Source organism: Odontesthes bonariensis, chromosome 24 (assembly GCF_027942865.1).
Source record: "Odontesthes bonariensis isolate fOdoBon6 chromosome 24, fOdoBon6.hap1, whole genome shotgun sequence".
Classification (NCBI taxonomy): domain Eukaryota; kingdom Metazoa; phylum Chordata; class Actinopteri; order Atheriniformes; family Atherinopsidae; genus Odontesthes; species Odontesthes bonariensis.
Genome location: NC_134529.1, coordinates 4,158,216 through 4,179,466, shown reverse-complemented (window position 1 = coordinate 4,179,466; position 21,251 = coordinate 4,158,216). Strand labels below are relative to the sequence as shown.

Below are 21,251 nucleotides of genomic sequence, written 5' to 3'. Positions count from 1 at the left end.
TCATGCTTGGTAGTTTTGGGACCTTGTAACCCTCCAGAACCTACCCTCCTAATCCCTCCCCATCGTGCCCTCTCTCCTCCCTCTTCTAAACTACAGAGGAGCTCCACTAAAAATGGAGTCGGCTGCTGCAGGGCAAAAGGGCTCAAATAAGGAACTGGGGAAGGAGAAGACGCCTCTGCAAAGAAAGTGGGCTTCTGAGCCTTCTGCAAACACCAAGCGAAGCACTTTTGCTGATCCAGAGGTTAAACACCGGGAGAGTTTGCCATGTGGTGCTACTGGGGGATCAGCACCCCAACAGAAGTACGCAGTCACAGGGAATTCTGCAAAGCTGCTATCTGGACCCTCTGCAGTTGGGGCCATAGGAGGTCCACCATCTCAAGACCCCCAAGGGCCCTTTGCACAGGGTTTTCCAAGGGGATACCCATACCAGCTGGGCCAGCCATATCCTCAACATCCCCAAACTGAGCGCTTTGTCTCAGGAGCCAAACCCCAGCCAGGCCTAGAGCCTCACGCCTGGCCATTTGCTGGCCAGTTGCCTTCAGATGACCTGTACCCCGTCGGACAACCGGGCCACACTCACGCACACGGGGCAGGGGCAGGGAGGTTTCCCCGGCAGAAATCTCCCAGTTTACCCAGCTCATTTGGACAGTATTCTCAGTCGAGCTCCGAGCGCGGAGAGGAGGGCTACGGCAAAAAAGAGCAAAAGCCAAAAAAGCCTGGGAAATACATCTGTCACTACTGTGGTCGAGCATGCGCCAAGCCCAGCGTACTGAAGAAGCACATCCGCTCACATACCGGAGAGCGGCCATATCCTTGCGTACCCTGTGGCTTTTCCTTCAAAACCAAGAGCAACCTTTACAAGCATCGCAAATCACACGCTCATGCCATCAAAGCTGGACTCGTCCCATTTTCATCGGAGCTGGCCGTCACCCGAAGTGGGGACATGGACCAGGCGTCCCCGGTGGGCGATGCGGAGGTGCCCTCGGATGGAGAGCAGAGCACAGACACAGATGAGGAAGGTGTGGATGGCTCCACCATGCTGACGGATAAGGACAGCCCCATCCCGCAGATCTCCTTTGAAGCCGACAAGAATGCAGGTAATTTCTCTTTTACAAGCCAGATTTTGAAAATCCTGAGAAAAAAAAAGTCAATTTTTTTTTATCAAAGACACCAATTCATGACATTTGGCTAATTTCAATAATCTATCACGGTAAACATATTATAGTGTTACAGTTTTTGGTGCAAAAACTACTGTTTGGTTTGGTTATTGTTGTTGTTGTGCGTTGCCCCTCTTCTCACTTGGTGTCTTATACTTTATATCCTTCTCACTATACTTTTATAGATATATATATTTTTTTATTTAGTCATTTATTATTATTATTATTAGTTAGTAGTAGTATTTTTATTAGAATTGGTATTATTGTTGTTGTTAATATACAATCATTGTAAATCTTAATAATTTTTTGAACATTACGGTCATTCTGCAGATGCTTTTATCCAAAGCCACTTACAATAAGTGTGTTCCACATCGGTAGGCAAAAGAACTTCAGGTCACATGAAATCATAAGTGCATTTTCTTCCAAAACCAAAACTAGTGCTAGAGTAAGTGTGGTAAGTTAGGTACCTGAATAAAGTATTTTTCTATTCTATTCTATTCTATACAGGTGGTGTCGAACCAGCATATGCCGACTCAGCTGAAGAACTCCCCCTTGGATCTATGAAAGTGCCTATCCTCATCTTTCCCAAGTCTGGGGGAGTCCCTCCCACAGGAATGGAGTGCCCCCCCTTTCATGACATTAAGGGGTCGCACCACATGTTGGCATCGCAGGCTGGTGGAAGAGCACATTCGCTGGATGAGTCCCCCACCATCAAACAACGTTTGGCCCTGAGGCTGAACGAGAAAAAAGGGCAGGACGCGGATCCCGGCATGTCCCAGTCCCTCAACCTCCTCAGTCCACATAGCAAAGGCAGCACGGACTCCGGCTACTTTTCACCGTTCGACAGTGCAGAGCTGCAGATCAGCACTCCGAATGCAAATGTCAAGACGTATGAAGAGATCATGTTCGGTCGGACTTGGTACAACCGACCCAGCTCCAGATCGAGACAACCCATCACAGTAGGCATTGCGGGCGCAGACCCCAACAGCCTAGCAAGCTTAATGCAACCAGGTGCTATTCCGGACATGGGAAAAATAGCTGAGGATCATGTCTCTTACAGGGGAAATCTAGGAATCTGTGGAGATGCCAAGCAGTATCCAACTGCCCCTTGTCAAAGCAGTACAGGACTTCTGGAGCCTCCGTCGGATTCTGGGCTTCTAATTAGGAGTAACTCAATGCCAACTCCATCCCCTCCTAACCTCAGCGCTCCTCCAGGAATTCGAGGCAGCGTGTCCTTCGATAACATGGCGGCACCAGACGAAGTGTTTTACCCACCAGGCCATCCCAGGCTCAAAAGACAGAGTGCATTTGAGCAATCGGTTAATGAAGCCCACGTAGGGGAGGCTGAGGGCTACGGACACATGACCAAGAATATAGCCCCATCTCTGGGTATGAAGATCGGTGAGCGCAGCCCGGGAGTCCCCGACCACGTTGCCTACAGCCCGTATGGTACTAAAGTTAGCATGTCGGAAATAGCCACAAGAAAAAGAAGGAAAGAGAAGAGTGTTGGGGATGATGAGGACAGTCCTGGGCATTGTGACAGTAGCTGTAGCGGCTCAGTTGAGATTATGGGGGATTTTGATGGGTCGAGAGCCACTCCGACAGGAAAAGGCTCTCTTCATAGTGCCCACAGCCAGTCTGACAGCTTTGATACTTGTGCCAGCATGTGCTCTGAGGACATTGCACTATATCCTGACTCTGAGAGCAGAAAGGCAGCTGGGAACGTCATATCAGTCATCCAGCACACCAACTCACTCAGCCGTCCAAATTCCTTTGACAAGTCGGAGTCCTTTGAACAGCCAGGATACCAGCCGTCGGACAAAGCCCCATCGAGTCAGTACTCCGAGCAGTCGGACACGGATATCTATGAAGATGCTCTAAGTCCAGAATCTGCCCTTCTGAGGACGGAGAGCATGGAGCAGCAGTTGCAAAGCGACAGCGACATGGCCTCCCTTTCATCCTCCTCAGCTGCAGCCTCACCTGGGCAGCCATATCACAAACTGGTCCGACAACCCAACATCCAGGTTCCTGAGATCAGGGTGACGGAAGAGCCAGACAAGCCCGAGAGAGATGCCGAAGCCCAAGTGACCAAGGAACCGGAAAAGCAGCTGCATGTTGAGGAGTTCCAACTGCCACAGAGGAGCGACACCCTCTCCCAGATGCCGACAGAAAAGCTCCCGCCGAAGAAGAAGAGGCTGCGCCTCGCCGACATGGAGCACTCATCTGGAGAGTCGAGCTTCGACTCAACCTGCACCAGCCTGTCTCGGAGTCCCAGTCAGGAGAGCAACCTTTCCCACTCCTCTTCCCTCTCCATGTCCTTCGACAGAGATGAAGCCGTCAAATCTTTTTCTCCGACCAAACAGGTACCCAGTTTTATGTTAATCCTCCAGCAGCTTACCTTTGAATCTATCAGAGGATGTCCTGTGCAATGTTCCCTCTACTTTTTCATGTGTCTGGGCTCCCTGAGCACACTGAGGACCACTGTGAGCAGCATCAGATGTGCACGCTGTGGCCACACACCTGTATCACACCTGTTCAAAACCTTGGATCATAGCCAGTTACATGGCTTATTAAAAGAATAAAATCACAGCATGGCTGCATAGCTAAGTAAACCGAATCGTATCATTGGCTGAACACCTGTCACTCACTGCGTTACATTGAAAAATGGTACAGAAAAACACATTATTGGTCTAATTAATTAGATTAGGTCTAGTATTAGATATTAATTAATAAGTTTATGGTGAATTTTATTTTATCCGCTGCATAGATTTTCTTGTGCGCTGAGAATGTGCGAGCAGCTTAGAGGGAACATTGGTCCTGTGCTAAATGATGAGGCATCCTTTGGGTTCTGTGAGGTCCTTGTGTGGAACAGCTTTGTAGCACAACATGTAGCAGATGTTAAATCAAATTAGGATCATTTTGTGGCTTATTAATTCATATTTATTTTGTCTGTAGCACGGCTGTGTTACCATGCAAAAAAACAGAATGTTCCGGAGCAAAATCCTGAAATGTTGTTTCTATACCAGGATGATTCGTTGGCCTCTGGTGGTGGAGCGAAGCCGTCCGAGTTTCTGACTGTGCCCGGCAGCGGCTACTCCAGCCACCATCAACAGAGGGAGATGAGGAGGTCTTCATCAGAACAGGCGCCATGCACGCTGCCCACAGAGTTGCCTGAAATGCGGAGCAAATCTTTTGACTATGGGAACTTGCCATCCTGCAGACAGGGGGAGCTCTACTCCAGTGCTTCTGCAAAGAAGGAACGAAGGCGTGGATTCCTTGTTCGACAGGTAGGACAAAGACACCATACAAGGTTATATTGTGCATTTGCACAGTAGGTAAAATAAGTGTTTAGGTGGAAAAGTATGTGTTGAAGCATCCTTGTTAATTCATCTAAATTTCTTTACAAAGTATCAGAATTACATTTTGGTTTTCTCCAAAAACCAATTCTGACAAACCCATTCTGCCTCCACACTTCTATACGTTTGGCAGGCTTCACTGAGTGTTTATCCAGAGGCAGTCCTTCAGGAGCCAGTCGGAGCTGAAATGTCAATTAAACAGGAGAGTTTGGAACACGGAGCATGGCCTGGTCCAACAGGATCCCCCCACAGCAGCAGCGACACTGCCAGCAGAACCAAGAGAGCTGGCAGTGGCACTGGTGGTAAGCCTCGCATCCCGACTGTAAAATCGTCTTCTCACATTGCAGTACTGTACGAACGTTTCGAGCCACCTCTCATTTCTTTATATTTTCCTCCAAGCACCCAGACTTTCTGAAGGGGTTTCTGAAAAGGTTTTCTTTGGACGTTTGCTGCTATTTTACTTATTTTCAGTCGGCTCCTTGTTCCTGACCATTTTAATAGAAATAATTCAACAATTATTGAAAAAAATAATAATTATGCACGTAACTCCAGTGTTGTCTATAATCTAACAGACAACTTAGCAAAGAAGCCGTTTTAAACTGGATCTTTAGGCACTTTGTTCCCAGCAGCCTGTCACAGAGACACATCATTTGTTCCCATTTCTTTAGCTGCATCTGTGAAAAACAGCTTCATAGTTTCAACTTTTTTGTACATTTATGTTAAAACTGCTTTCAGTTACCAAAAGAGTCAAATTAATATAAGAAATTCAGTTTAAAAAAATCCTAATCCCAAAAAAAAGAACGTTATCACGTCTAAAAGTAGGAAAAAAACAGAGAATTATAAGAATTATATGTTAAACAACATCAAGAAAAAGTAAAGAAGATTCAATTTAATTCAATATAATCTAATGACTAATTATGGAACAATTCATATAAATTAAATGATTAAACTGTTTTATGCCACCAGAAATGAATAATCTAGAAGCTCTTTGTGGGTTTTACACTGGAATTAAGATTTTAGTTGCAAAGATAACAGACAGAAAACAGGATTTTTGCAGCAACAAGGTGATTCCCAAAGAGCTGTTAGCTGAAAACTTGGCATATCTCAGAGTGGAGGACAAAAGAAGAAGTGTCAGGCCTAAAGAACTATCTACAGCAGATGAACAGGATCTGAAGGTGATGTCCTGAAAATATTTTCTCATGTTTTAATGCACAGGTGTAGGATCTTACCAACAGCACCACCAGCATATCCTCCAGCAGAGCATCAGTGAGGACAGCCTGCAAGATGAACCTCTCTATGGAAGGTAAGATGAATCTATCATCTTTAGACGTGTTACTTCCAATACTGTGATTTAAAAAAAGAAAAATTCACTCCACATCATTGTTCATAGATCCCAGCAGCATCGCCTCCAGACCCAGGGCTCCTCATCTGAGGGAGAACATCCAGGTCATGAGGCCATGAACAAGGATTTAATCCAACAGTACCACACCGGTGCCTCCTTTGGCTCCTTCTCGCAGCCAGGTCTGTTCTGGAGTCAGGAGCCCGCACAGACCCACAGACAGCAGCAGACCCTCCAGGCCCAACAGCAGCTCCAGAAACTGCACATCAGATCAGGCAGCCTGCCTGGACACCCGCCGCACAAACAGCTGCAGCAAAGCCACGATCCACAGCCGTACGATGGCAAACTAGAAAACCCAAGCTGTCAGATTTACGCCTCCTCTTTCCCATCTCGCGCCGCTCTTCTGTCCCAGCAACAGCAAAACTCCACGCTCCCCATGCTTCTGCAGCAGAATCAACCCATCTTTGCCACCCAGAACCTGGGCTCCCTGGGCTCCCAGGCCTCCTTCCCCGGCTTGATCGTTCCCGTGCGGATCCACACCCAGATGCCATCATTCGGCAGCGCTATGTACACGAGCGTCAGCCAGATGCCTTCCCACGGCGGTGCAGTGTTAGGGTTAGACAGCCCTGACAACAGCAACATGTCTCCTCCACTTGGAGCTGTGAGCATCAGCAAACCACCTGCAGGAGTCGGAGGAGGCATAAGCGGAACAGGTTTCAACTTGTCCCTCCTCCTGGGACAGACCGACGGCTCGTTGCTGCGCAACCCGCTCCGGAAGAGTCCAGATTCCCTGCCAGACCAACACCTGAACACGGGCATCCCCCTGTCACTCACCTCGGGCACCATTTCCACCACGGACGCTTCGGGATCTGGCATCGGAGGCGGCAAGCGCATGCTCTCCCCCGCCAGCTCACTGGAGCTCTTCATTGAGACCAAGACACAGAAAAGAGTGAAAGAAGAGAGGATGTATGGGCAGATTGTGAAGGAGATGAGCGCCGTGGAGCTGAGTGGAGCTGAAAGCGGCGCCAAGACGGAGCAGCAGGGAAGGGGTCAGAGGGTCCGTCTGAAGAGCGAAGGCTCCATGGACGAATCTGAGAGGATGTCCTCCTCTCCTCCACTCTCTGATTTCCCAGTTGCCACCAAGATTGCCATTCCTGTGCGTTCCTCAGCCCCCCACCTCTCCGATGTCACCCGCGCAGAGAGCTTCACGCCCCCTCTGCAGATAGTCACGGATCGTTCCCCGGTTTCAGGAGGCCGGGACTCCCCAGAAGAGCTCGACGTGGACGAAGCGGCCCCAGAACCCAACTCCAGCCCGGAGCCCATGCTCTCCTCCAATGAATTGGAGGACACCGACAGGAAGCCCGCGCAGGTACACCAGAGCGCAGGAATAACCGGGGCAGCTGGTCAGACCCTGCTTCTCACAAATGTGGCCGACGTCCAGCAGTTTTTCCAGTTCCCCAGCCTGCGCACCATAAGCAGAGTCAGCTGGTGTTTCCGAAACTACATCAAGCCCAACAGCACGCCGGCTGCTCAGCGCAGCTCCGTCTACAGTTCGTGGAGCGTCAGCTCGTACAACCCCAATCCTCTGAACCTCAGCACCAAGGCGGCGCTGGCTCTGCTCAGGTCTAAGCAGAGGAGGAACACCGATCTGATGTACACCATGGCAGCCATGTCCCCACACAGCTCAGGGAAACTGGTGTCATCTGTGGCCTGGAAGCTGAGGTTTGATCAGGTACGTGCTCAGGTTTTAAACGCAATCACGTGGCCCTCCGTGCAACTCTACTCGACTCATCCGTCTTCTTTCATCTCTGCAGCTGAAGCCGGAGCTGATGCCAGTCGATGTGAGTCATTTTGGGAGGAAGATGAAGGGAGTGGTGTCATGGGAGCGTTCAAAGGACGAGCAGGTGGAGAAGGAGGTCTCGGTCAAACAGCCCATCTCTGAACCGACACGCATCAAGATCTTCGAAGGCGGGTGCGTAAAGCGAAGCGACAGAAACAAACCACACACGGTTTATATTACATGTTAAAAGGTTTGCTTTTTACAGAACTTTAGTGAGATTTAAGTCTGTCAAAAGACAAAGTCACACTTAAAGGGATAGTTCGCCTCTTTTGACATGAAGCTGTGTAACATCCCATATCAGCAGCATCATTTCTGAACATCTTCTTCCCCCCTGCTGCGTCCTGTGAGCAGAGTTCCCTTTAAGTAGAAAACTGTGATTCAATATTTCAAAAGCTTAGTTTTTCCTCCAGATTTCTCAAAAATAAATAGAAGTGCATAAAGTCAAACGTGCCGACATGAAAACAAAGGACAACAACCGGAACATTATTGACTGAAATTGTGAGAAATGAAGTCAGACCGACACACCTGGATGATGCATTTGGAAGCAGAATCACGCCTGCATGAAGATGTTCAGCTGGACTGGCCAACGCATGCAGCTGATGCGCCATAGTTCCCATCCCAGAAGTAACCTGGTACACAGCAGAAGAACCGGCCACCAGAATAATCACAGAGGACACAGTGCATCTCATTTATTAAGATATATACACATGGTGCAAACTGTGCGGTTTCTTAATGAAAAACTTATATATAGAAACTCTACATTTAGTTTTCGACAAACTGACAACTTGGTCATGTTGACTTGTTGAAATCTGATGGTAGTTTATGTGTAAACTTGACCAGTCCCAGCTCCCCAGTTGGGATTGATGGTTTCCAGTCACTCAGATTAACACTACAGCTAGATCTTTAACAGGAATGGTTACACCCTTCCTTATGTGGCATCATTTGAAAAATAGGACAAAGGAAGAACTGGGATTGAGCTGGATTGAAAGCATACCTCTGCATCAGCACTGTTCTCAGAAGATGAATAGTTGGAATAGAAGCTGTGATTATGGTCACTTTAATGTTAAAACCAAAAATTTAGCGTCAAAAGAAGCCCGGCTTCACATGAAATATATCAGCAGAGCTTCAGAGTCGCAAAACAACAAGCTGTCTGATTACTTCTAGTTTTTTTCTTAATCCTAACAGCTGAATATTCAATAGAAATGAACACGGGCAGCCTTTGTATGAACTGTAAGGACATCTGTTTCATCACGGTTAGCCAGAAAAATCCTCTTAGATGTGAAAGAAAAGTCATCTTATCCTTTTACATCCTATGTTTGAGCTTAATTTGTGACTGAAAGTCAGGCCAAGAGCCCGAGTCTGGTAAGCCCATCACAGGCTAACGACTCGAGCTGCATCGCTGTAATTGGACGTCGGCCTTCATAATTCTCACTCAAGTTTATAGACTGATGTGAAGTGGGATCTGTCCCTCGTTAGTTGGACTTTAAAGGCTATTTCACAGTTTTTCACACAACAACGGCAGTGTTTTTGTGTTTTTTAAGCTGCTGAAAGTTTAAATTTAATCCTATAAGCTTACTTAATTACATGTGATGGTCTTTTAAGTCAAGATTGAAAACATAATGTGTCACACCCTGATGATGCTAAAGTCTTGTTTATGTACTGAGTTCATTTACTTCCATGCAGCCGATTTTCTTTGTGCAATAAGAAAAGATTTGAACAAAAAGAGCACAACGACCTGAAAACAGCACACTGGAAAAAATGCCCCTCAAAATAAATAAAAACATAACAAATACAAGACGTTTTTGCTTGAAATAAGCAAAAGTATCTGCCAATGGAACTAGTGAAAATCGGCTTGTCAAGATTTCTTGAAATAAAATGTGATATTTAGGACTTTTGAGATAAAAGTGATCTTGAAATTAGCTTAAAAACCTCTTCAAATGTAAAACAAAAAGCTTGTTTCAAATGATAGGTGACTTTTTCCAGATGTATTGTCTTCAAACAAGTCCCTATATCTGGCTGAAATGGTACATGTCAGGCAGTTGTGTCTTATATTAAGTGTAATGAGATATTTTGAATAGAAATGAGACAAATATACTTGGTAAGACTTTGATTTTTTTCCAGTGCAGCTAAACACTTTCTAGTTTACCAGCTGGGTAAATGGAACAAATATCCACAACCCTGAAAGCTGCAGGTTCATTTATCACCACTGGTTTCCAGTTAGCCGCTCCAGTACAAGTTATTTATCTGGGACCGAGCTTTAACACTTGATTTTGAATTGTTTTATTTGCTTGTTGAACACATTCATGATGAGCGAAATGCTCCTTTAACAGTCCCTGGATGCTTCCTCAGACTTTCATCCTACTTTTATCCATTTTCTACCTGCTTGAATGTAAAGATTACCATCTGATGCCAACAAAGAAAGATTTATATTACCTGCCAATACTGATCAGTTCCTGAGACATTTTAACTGACATAAAGCTGTATTTGTAGACATCTGGACGCGCTTTTTCCTAATTTTTAAAGGAAGAAAGTCCGGTTGTCACGAATCCTTTTTCATTTGTCGTCCGACCAGCTCTTTGTCGCCTCTGCTCTGAACTTAATTGACTTTTTTGCCACTGCTTCCTTTTTGCGAGCATTGTTCATTTGACCGATTCAAACTTGTTTCAATCAAATTTTCCTTTCTGGGATATCTAATAATTATAGATTAAGATTTGTAAAGTAACCTGCTTTAGAAGTGGGACAAAGCGCGCCCGTCTGAGTGGACACGCGGTTTTTTTAAACTACTCTGACGGGGGTTCATGCAGCCGGTTTTTACTGTGCGGTGAAAACATTTCAGGAGTTTGTTTTTTAATGTCATATGTGGACTGTGTCTATATGAACTCCTCACAGATCTGATAATAAAGCTCGTTTTCCACAGAGAAAGCCAGGGAATTTGCGCTAGCATGTATTTTTTTTCTTCTTCTGGTCAAACAAAAATTGTACGAGACTGTTCAAGCAAGAAATCCCCACATTGAGAGACATTCCTACGGCATCGAAATGTTTTATAGTCACAGCAGAGCTCGGAAGACCAAGGTTACTCAGTGGAACAGACACAGGCGCATACAGGGAGTTATTAAATGCAGCAGAGAGTGAAGTAATTCTCTTTTATCCCCAAAGGACACTTTAGAAGCAATAAGTGGATAAAAGCATATAATCGAGGCACACAGAAAAGGACACGCGTGCACTTTTCAGCGTGAAAATAGGCGCACAAAAGTCCTTCACACTAAACCTTAATATAAAAGAAAAAAAAGTATATATAGTAAATACACTGGAAAAAAAATCAAAGTCTTACCAAGTATATTCGTCTCATTTCTAGTCAAAATATCTCATTACACTTAATATAAGACACAACTGCCTAACAAGCACCATTTCAGCCAGATATAGGGACTTGTTTGAAGACAATACATCTGGAATATCTTGTTAAGTGAAAAAGTCTTGAAAACAAATTGTTTTGAGTCACATTTCACATGAAACAAGCTTTTTTTTTTACATTTGAAGAGGTTTTTAAGCTAATTTCAAGATCACTTTTATCTCAAAAATCACTTCTTATTTCAAGAAATCTTGACAAGCTGATTTTCACTAGTTCCATTGGCAGATTTATTTTTTTTTTTGCTTATTTCAAGCAAAAACGTCTTTTATTTGTTGTTTTTTTACTTATTTTTGGAGGGGCATTTTTTCCAGTGTAAGAAATCTTTTCGAATAAAAATGATCAATGTCGAGCAGGTTTCTGCAAACCAGCCAAAATGCAGCTCCTCAGTAGTTTGGAAAAAAGAATCTGCTTCATATTCTTACAGCGAATAACGTAAAATAAAAAAAAAAAATGCTCATCATAATTCATTTCCATAACTGGCCGCAGCTGTGTAAACGTCTCGACTCAGACGAGGTATTTCCCAAGCCGCGCCGCACATCAAAGACATTTCTCCTGCCCCGATTCAGACGGATTGTTTGATGTACCTGATATTTCAGCTCCTCCAACGCACGAGGCCCTGAACTACCATTTACCTCCAGCCGCTGCAGACGGGACAGGAAACGGCACGATTCCCCCGGCCGGTTTCATTATTCCATCTTCAGCTTCTTCCTTGACTCGTTAAAACAACATAAATGTTATGCTTCTGCAGCAAAGACGGAGAAAATTGAGCAGAATTTGAGTGACGGTTGGTGGTTATTTCTCTCCCCCCCCCCCCCCCCCATGACCGACGGACCTATGCAGACATGCACTGATCCTGCTGCCAAGCGTCTGCTGTTGTGGAATAGGAAAATCATGTCTGACTGTGAAGCTTAAAAAGAGTCTTGTAAAGGAATAAGTGGACTGTGGTCGTCTTATTTTAGAAGAGGAGGAGAAGCACAGAGATGATCCCAAGAGGAAGGAGGAGAATGGCTGCGCTGGTTTTAATTTGACCTTGACCAGGTCACAGGGAAAAACTATCTTCTCTGGTTTGTCTGTTTGATTCGAATGTTATTTTGAGGCTTGAACATACACTGGAAAAAATGCCCCTTCAAAAATAAGTAAGAAAAACAACAAATAAAAGACGTTTTTGCTTGAAATAAGCAAAAAAAATCTGCCAATGGAACTAGTGAAAATCGGCTTGTCAAGATTTCTTGAAATAAGATGTGATATTTAGGACTTTTGAGATAAAAGTGATCTTGAAATTAGCTTAAAAACCTCTTCAAATGTCAAAAAAAGCTTGTTTTATATGAAATGTGACTTTTTCATTTAACAAGATATTCCAGATGTATTGTATTAAAACAAGTCCCTATATCTGGCTGAAATGGTACTTGTTAGGCAGTTGTGTCTTATATTAAGTGTAATGAGATATTTTGACTAGAAATGAGACAAATATACTTGGTAAGACTTTGATTTTTTTCCTTTTTACACAGTTAACACACAGATGCTTTTAATCATTTTCACACTACAGACACTGGATCGAATGGCTTCAGACGGCACATTCATGCTAATTCTTCTGAGTTTTAAAGCTTTATTAGTTAAAACGTTTTCAGTTTGGTTATTCTTTCCATGCATCTGCCCTTCAGCCTGCAGTAACACAACAACCTCAGCTGTATTACACATAACCGTGTTTGATGAGATACCGATGCCCTTATTCTGCGTGGCACGTTTTATTGACCCACAACCTCTATTAGAATACATTTTCTTTACCCTCTGTTGTCATTGTATTTCCCATTAACATTTCCCTGCCCAGATTGATGTTGCACTCTGTGTGGGCACTTTCAGTTCTCCTTCCGTTTGGTGCGTTTAAGCAGAGAAAACCCAATTTCAGCTTTTATTTAAGCAGAACGTCTGCGTCAGCAGAGTCTGCGAGCTTCTGGGCTGCTGATCTTGACCTCTGACCTTTTCAGCAGAGGTAAGAGTTTCTATGACAACCATTGACCGTCCAACAAAGAAAGTAACCCTATCATCTCTGTACACTTACAGAGAATTCCCGGTGAGATATGACCTCACACTGGAAAAAATGCCCCTCCAAAAATAAGTAAAAAACAACAAATAAAAGACGTTTTTGCTTGAAATGAGCAAAAAAAATCTGCCAATGGAACTAGAGAAATCAGCTTGTCAAGATTTCTTGATATGAGATGTGATATTTAGGACTTTTGAGATAAAAGTGATCTTGAAATTAGCTTAAAAACCTCTTCAAATGTCAAAAAAAGCTTGTTTCATGTGAAATATGACTCAAAACAATTTGTTTTCAAGACTTTTTCATTTAACAAGATATTCCAGATGTATTGTCTTCAAACAAGTCCCTATATCTGGCTGAAATGGTGCTCGTGCACTTTTTGCTGCCTGTTTTAAAGAAGAAGCAAAGCGAAAAATGGAGAAAAAAAAAACTCACCATTCTGCATCGTTTTCTGTCTTCCAGGTACAAATCCAACGAGGACTACGTTTATGTTCGTGGTCGCGGTCGAGGGAAATACATCTGTGAGGAGTGCGGCATCCGCTGCAAGAAGCCCAGCATGCTGAAGAAACACATCCGAACACACACGGACGTCCGGCCGTTTGTCTGCAAGTTCTGCAACTTTGCATTCAAGACAAAAGGTACAACTGCTTTTTATCAAACTATAGACCCTTTGATGTTGCTCCACAATCGGCTGATAAAGACTCTTCGACAGAACAGCCTCTGGAATAAAAGTTTAAGCACATTTTTTAAGGCCTTAGTAGCTTTTAAAGTAATTTTTTGTACAAATAAAAAATGACTAGACTGGAGCTTCTCCTCACTCAGCTGAATAATTAAACCCTAAAATGTAGAAGTAAGCTGTTGAATGAATGAATAAGGCATCCAGAGAGGCTGTTCTCTGCGCCTGTGGGCAGACAGGAGCCTTTATCATGTCATAAATTAAAGTAGCCGATATCTGATCTTCCTGATACACTGGAAAAAATGCCCCTCCAAAAATAAGTAAGAAAAACAACAAATACGAGACGTTTTTGCTTGAAATAAGCAAAAAAAAAAAAAAAAATCTGCCAATGGAACTAGTGAAAATCGGCTTGTCAAGATTTCTTGAAATAAAATGTGATATTTGGGACTTTTGAGATAAAAGTGATCTTGAAATTAGCTTAAAAACCTCTTCAAATGAAAAAAAAAGCTTGTTTCATGTGAAATATGACTCAAAACAATTTGTTTTCAAGACTTTTTCATTTAACAAGATATTCCAGATGTATTGTCTTCAAACAAGTCCCTATATCTGGCTGAAATGGTACTTGTTAGGCAGTTGTGTCTTATATTAAGTGTAATGAGATACTTGGACTAGAAATGAGACAAATATACTTGGTAAGACTTTGATTTTTTTCCAGTGTAGCTTCTCAAACCAGTCAATGCAGTTGACACATCTGATTTTTTTTTTTTTTTTGGATTCTAACCAAAACGGAGGTCAGACCAGTTTGAGTCATTCAGCCGTTAAATTACATTACACAATAATAATATACAATTCTTAAAATATAATGCTGTGGTTTCACTCGCTCTTGAACCACTTTTTTTTCCTTCTTTATTCCGGCGTTGATGCAGCCAAACAAGCTCCGGTTTCCAGTAAGATGATCGCTGAGTCACTGAATTGTGTCTGTGTGTCTGTTTTTGAAGGAAACCTGACGAAGCACATGAAGTCTAAGGCTCATATGAAAAAGTGTCTGGAGCTGGGAGTCTCCATGTCCTCGGTTGAGGACACGGAGGCAGATGAAGGAGGTAAGGAAAGAAAAAAACACACACACACAGCCTGCCGAGAAATGAAGCCATCTTGTTTAGTGCTTTCTGTGGTTCTACAGGACTATTAGTGTAATGAAAAGCAGAGCTCATCCCCAGGGCCAGGACTCATGTTAAACAACCACTTCATCTTTAAAAAAAATAATAAAAAGAGACAGATAAAACCTCCGTCCACCCATCAGTTAAAATATCCCACAAATATCATCACCATCAGTTAAAGCCAAGTAATCCACCGTCCTATTCACGAGCCGATATGGAAATAATGAGAGAATTATTACAGGGGACGATGTTGTGGGCTGAGAGGGATGAAAATGATTCCCCATTAAATATTCACTAATGATAAATTCTCGTCAGCTGTCTCTCGAGGCTGTGACGGCTTCTGAACAGATGAGTGGATTTCGTTGTCCCGTTAATCTTCCCGTGACTTGATAATGAAGCTGGAAATTAGTGGGATTATTTTTACATCCTTTGAAGTTTTCTCCATTAACATCAACCGTGCCTGCGCCGCAACACAAGCGCGGTCGGTCATCGGATTACTTTACTCTGGCTAAAGAAAGAAAAAACCGGCTGCATCTATCCAATAGGGCTGGGCAACGATTAACATCTAATTAATCACATGATTTCCCTGATTAATCACGATTAATCACATTTGTACGCAGAATCCAAAAATGAATCCAAAAGTAGTGTATAGCTTTTAGCATTTAGCTTTATTTTAAATGTGCTGCCATATGAATGAAAGTGCCATAACATTTGTTGTGCAAACACACTTTTAACATCAGCATCTTTCTGTAGTTTTTATGTAGAAGCCTCGCTCCACTGTCTGTTTCCTTGAATGACTTGCTGCTATCAGTTGTGTGTTTTGCCTTTAAGTGATATTTTAGACTGGAACTACTACGCTGAGAAGACAATTCAACTTGGCAGTGTTTACAGATGACTTTGGTTCTGTCGACTCCGCCGTCTGGAAGAACTTTAAAATGAAAATGGCCGAGTAAAAGTTCCGTACCCTTCTCCACGTTTGGTGGATCCGCCGATTACTTTCTTTTCTGGTTCCGCAGCAACTGACTTTTACAAAATAATAATAATAATAGTCCTCGCTGCAGCTGGCCCCGGTTCGAGTCCGGCATTGGACGGCCCTGTGCTGCATGTCGTTCCCCCTCTCTCTGCCCCCTGCTTCCTGTCTCTCCGAACTTTCCTATCCATTAAAGGCACAAATACCCTAAAAAAAAAAAAATGTTTTTAAAAATTAAAAAAATAAAACATAAATAATATATAAAATATTATATTTTATAAATTATTTATACATTTTATAAATATATAAACATAAAATATTTATTGGCGTTATATAATTAATGTAATGTAATTACGAGTTAACTCGCCCAGCCCTACTATCCAAATAATGAAATATTAATTCTGTGTGCCGTAAAGCTCCATTGTTGCCCGAAACATCCAGGCGGTCACAACAAATACTCACTAAAACTTCAAATGTAGAATGAAATCTAGTAAAAACTACGGTACGGTGAAAGGGACAAAATTAACCCCTCTGACAATCTGGTTCAGGAGCTGGTAAGAGAGAAGCCAGCGGTGGGAGGAGGAAGAAGGCCACTTCTGATCGACCTAATGAAGTTAAATCCTCGTGTGCAGCGACAGTAATAAAGTTAAAGATTAAAAACTACACGATACTAAGAACTGAAGTGTTTTATTTATCCTCCGCACCACAAAAATGTGAGCTGGTTGCTCAGCTGAGGGACCAAAGACTGCAATTTAGGCCTCGGTCTCGGGAATATGTGGACCGATGTGAACTGTGGGCTGCTCTTAGTTGTGTCGTTGCCATTGTTGGTGCTTCAGCTTTGCAAAAATCAGTACGTAATAGATAATGAAAGTTGTTGAGTGAAGCTGTGGCTTTTGGCACTACCCAAATCGAGCTAAGTTTCGACCAATCGGCATTGGCTCAGCGCATAGCCTCATCTCTGGAACCTGAACGAGTGACGGATACCTCAGTGAAGCTATAAAACAGCCTTTAGTCTTTATTTTATCCTTCTAGGAGTAACCTTTAAAGATAAGGCTATGTGTTTGTGTGATCCATGACCAAAATTATCAGAACTGATAAACACATTATTGGTTAATCGTGGTTTTAATTGATCGTGAAATAGAATAGAAGAATATGTTGAATACCTCGTTTTTAAGAAGATGTGTGGCCAAATCTGTTGTAAAGTTGGTGGACTTTTGAATTATTGATGTAATTTAAATGTGTATTTTGGAGATTTGCTTGAATTAAAAAATATCATGGTAAAAATTAGGCTTTTTACATCTAAAATTAATGAAAAATAAGCGTTATGAAGGAATAAGTTGATAATTAGTTGCTTCACTTTCTTATTAGACCTAATCTTGAGCCTTCTTGGACATTTTTAGATTTAATTTGACTCAAATCCGATGGTCTCAGAGCCTTAAATGCACCGTAATGTGGTATGTTCCCGGCTTCCTTGACAACAGCAGCTAAAACGGGTTAAAAGGGCTCCAACCACTTTCTCTCGCTGTGAACAGGTGTTTAAAAAAAAACACCAGAGCTGTTAAAGTAGAGGAATTAAGCTATTACTTACCGGTATGGAACTGGTAGCTTGTAGTATTTTCCCACCAATCAGACCACCAAATTAAATTTTACTTCACTTGACCCCTGCTGTGTGTTTTGGCTCGACATTTAATTGGGACATGATCCCACACATGCACTGGGTTTTTGGGAAAGGGAGCGCTACAGTCAGTGAGTCAGACATAAACACTGGCGGTATAAAAAAAAAAAGTGTAGTATTTAAGAGACTAACGAGAAAAACAGCAGAGTGTTGCATCTCATTTCTGCTCATGCTCTAGTTTAAATATAAGTTATTTATCTGCGCTGCAGTTGGAGGATCCTAATTAATTTTATATTTATTTATTATATTATTATATTTATTCAGGAGTAATCTGAAACAGTTTTAGAAATCTCACCAGCTGCAGACTAAAGAGCAGACAAAACATGGTTTCCAATTTTTCAAATCTGAGGATAGTTTTCTCAGGTCTTCTTTTAGAAATGATATCAGATCTGAATGCAAAGAAGAATCCAAAGAGATGGTGACTAATTTGCATATTTATAAATGATAAGAAATTAAATTGTTTGTGGTATTATTATAGTTGTAAATAGTACTTCCTGCTAAAATGAATGGAATTTTACAATCTAAATGTAAAACTTTGTGATTGCACAAAGGCAACAATATGCATAAACTTCTCTTTTTGCCATATTAAGAAAATTGTGTGTACAGATGGTTATTTTCTATAAATCTATATAAATATGCACAAGCTTGATGCAAATGGGTGCAGGATTAATTATTCATTACATATTTAAAAAAAAAAAAAGAAATTTAGCAACAATTTGTTTTTATTTGGTGTCTCACGGACCAAATAAGACTTAAAAAAACTAATATTTGGGCTACTAAGGAGAGGGAAAATGGGTTCGCAGACCTACAGAAATAGGACGAACCCAGATTTTTACAGCATTGTGTGGAAGCCTAAAGCGGCATTTGAGCCAATCTTGTGCCAGAAAATCTGAATGATTTACCATATGGAAACAGTTTTATCGTGTTATCTGTCAATCATCTGCCTGGATGGTAAAATAAAGTCAGATTTAAAGTGTTGGTTACTTGCCAACATCAAGTGGTCTCAATTAGCTTTTGTTTTATTGGTGCGAGGTGGTGGGAATGAGGTTTTATTTCACATCTAAACTCCATGTTTGGTAAAACAAAAGGAAAAGACGTAGAATAAGGAAGCTTTCCCCGTGGCCCTCATCTTCTAACTCATTTTCTCTCTCCTCACCTTGAAGAAGAAGGCCAGAAATCCTCCGAGCAGACGGCCAGAGGCAGCATGGCAGAACACCAGTTCTCAGACGCAGACGACTCGGAGGGTGGCGAGGAAGATGGCGACGAGGTCGACGACGATGACGACGAGGAGGACGACTACGACGGCGACTCCACCCCTAAGACCCGTTCGCGCTCCACCAGCCCGCAGCCGTACATGTCCATCACAGCTGTGGCCGCCTCCCACTCTGCTCCTCACCTTTCTCACCACGCGGCGTCCGATGTTCTGGGACACTCCCACAAGCCACCTCTGTTTGGCTACTTCACCACCGTGCCGAGTATCCAGATCACGCCGCAGGCTCTGCCCAGCGACCCCGCCGAGAGGGAGCGCAGTCAGATGGAGTATCGGCAGCGTTGTCTGGGAAGCAGGCTGCTGGCTCCGCCTTCCTCCTCCTCCATGGACGAGGACTTCCCGGTCCCCTCCCCGGATCTCTCCTCCCCCTCCTCCCGTCTGTCCTCACCTGGGTTGGACCACGCCAGCTGCCCGTCTCCCATCTCCCCGTCCTCCTCGCCATCGGCCCGCCGTTACCTCTCCCCACGCCGCGACCTCTCGCCCCGGCGGGACATCTCTCCTCTGCGCCACATCTCTCCTAAGAGGGACCTGGGGGCCGTGGGGGGGTACCGCAGAGACCTCTCCCCCAGGACGGGCCACCTCTCCATGCTCTCCCCTCTGTCCCGGCCCACGTCTCCGGGAGGAAGAGACTACAAGCGAGACCTTTCACCACGAGGCCGCCACCGGATGATCCGAGCCGTGTCTCCTCGCCGAGGCCTCCATCATCAGAGGTGAGCTCCGGTCATGACTGTGGGCGTTTCTATGGCTTCATGCCGAGTTTTGCTCCACAGAAACCTGCATCCAGTTGGAGGATCCTTCTATTTAGAGAAGTAAACTGGATTTCTGCAACTATTTAGGGTCAAAAACATCCAGACTGAAGCTAATTGCTTTGTCCACAAACAATTTACAAGTCTGTTAACCTCTTATAATCAGAGATGGGACCAAGTCACACATGTGCAAGTCCCAAGTCTTAGCTTTCAAGTCTCAAGGAAGTCCTAAGTCATTTTTTTCTTGCTCAAGTCAAGTCACCTTATTATTGCAATTTTACCTGCAGAATCTGATCTTAATAAAGTGAAAACACAAAGATATAAGTAACTGTCAGTAAACATCATTGGCCAATGTGTCCAACCTGTCCACCCCGTATCATATCAAGCTAACGTTAGCTAACTACCGACTAGGCTAACAGGATAATATTAGCTAATTTGACGAGCACTTCCTGGTCAGAATGGATCTTCAAATGACGAACAAAGTTGGAAGTTATGCTAGATGCTTAACACTCAAGTCATTCAAGTCATCGTGTCTCAAGTCAAGTCAAGTGCCGAGTCTTTTATTTTTTATCAAGTCAAGTCACAAGTCATCAAAACAGCGACTCGAGGTGACTTGAGTCCCCATCTCTGCTTATAATCATGTACTGTAGGAAGAATCAGACCAAAGCAATTAAAAAAGGCAGCTCAACTAACTTTAAAAAGGTCCAATTCCCGATTTACTGGAACAGCAAAACTCACTCAGTTCAACTTGAATGAACTTTGTACGAGTGGAGAAGATTTAATGACACATTTCCCTCATATCTGTGACTCTCAGCCAGCAGAGCGGAGCACGAGGCCTGAGGGCGAGTCATCAGGCTGGAGCGTTGGGGCAGGGAGAGTTCCCCGGGGGACGACACCGAGTCGGAGCAGAAATGGAGACGGTAAGAGTCTGACCAGCTTTGGGTCTTTAAAGTTTTGTGTAAAGCTCCCACTCACATGTTCACACTGATGAATTCATGTTAATTTAATGAATTTTTTAAAGCTATATTGAGCTTTTTTTTGTTATTTTTGAAAAACAATTAAGCACCAAATTAAGAAATCTCACCAGCTGCAGACTAAAGAGCAGACAAAACATGGTTTCCAATTTTCAAATCTGAGGATAGTTTTCTCAGGTCTTCTTTTAGAAATTATATCAGATCTGAAAGCAAAGAAGAATCCAAAGAGATGGTGAATAATCTGCATATTTAGAAATTAAATTGTTTGTGGTATTATTATAGTTGTAAATGGTACTTCCTGCTAAAATGAATGGGATTTTACAATCTAACTGTAAAACTTTGGCAACAATAAGCATAAACTTCTCTTTTTGCCATATTAAGGAAATTGTGTGTACAGATGGTTATTTTCTATAAATCTATACAAACATGCACAAGACTGATACAAATGGATGCAGGATTAATTATTCATTGCATATTTGAAAAAAAAAAGACCGTTTGCGTCACAACAAGACGTAGAAATTTAGCAACAATTTGTTTTATTTTAGTCTCGACTCTGGAATGATGAACATGTAAAATAACTAAACCCAACAACTGTTGAGTCAGAGAATAGGACCTGACTAAATTAAAGGAATTTAATATTTGGG

The 21,251-nt window shown here is 43.0% G+C and overlaps 1 protein-coding gene across 3 annotated transcripts in view; it reads left to right on the top strand.

The window, feature by feature from the left end:
- The window catches only part of hivep2a (HIVEP zinc finger 2a), a 149,560-nt gene that overhangs the window by 122,110 nt on the left and 6,199 nt on the right, over positions 1 to 21,251 (top strand). For all 3 annotated transcript variants that reach the window (XM_075459596.1, XM_075459597.1, XM_075459598.1), the window contains 11 exons: positions 1 to 1,097; positions 1,665 to 3,520; positions 4,184 to 4,444; positions 4,647 to 4,815; positions 5,729 to 5,816; positions 5,904 to 7,584; positions 7,667 to 7,824; positions 13,602 to 13,777; positions 14,814 to 14,915; positions 18,781 to 19,597; positions 20,448 to 20,553. The exon at positions 1 to 1,097 is cut by the window's left edge and continues 228 nt beyond it. In XM_075459596.1, coding sequence (XP_075315711.1) covers positions 113 to 1,097; positions 1,665 to 3,520; positions 4,184 to 4,444; positions 4,647 to 4,815; positions 5,729 to 5,816; positions 5,904 to 7,584; positions 7,667 to 7,824; positions 13,602 to 13,777; positions 14,814 to 14,915; positions 18,781 to 19,597; positions 20,448 to 20,553 — 6,399 coding nt within the window. In that variant the 5' untranslated portion in view covers positions 1 to 112. The remainder of the gene's footprint in view (positions 1,098 to 1,664; positions 3,521 to 4,183; positions 4,445 to 4,646; positions 4,816 to 5,728; positions 5,817 to 5,903; positions 7,585 to 7,666; positions 7,825 to 13,601; positions 13,778 to 14,813; positions 14,916 to 18,780; positions 19,598 to 20,447; positions 20,554 to 21,251) is intronic.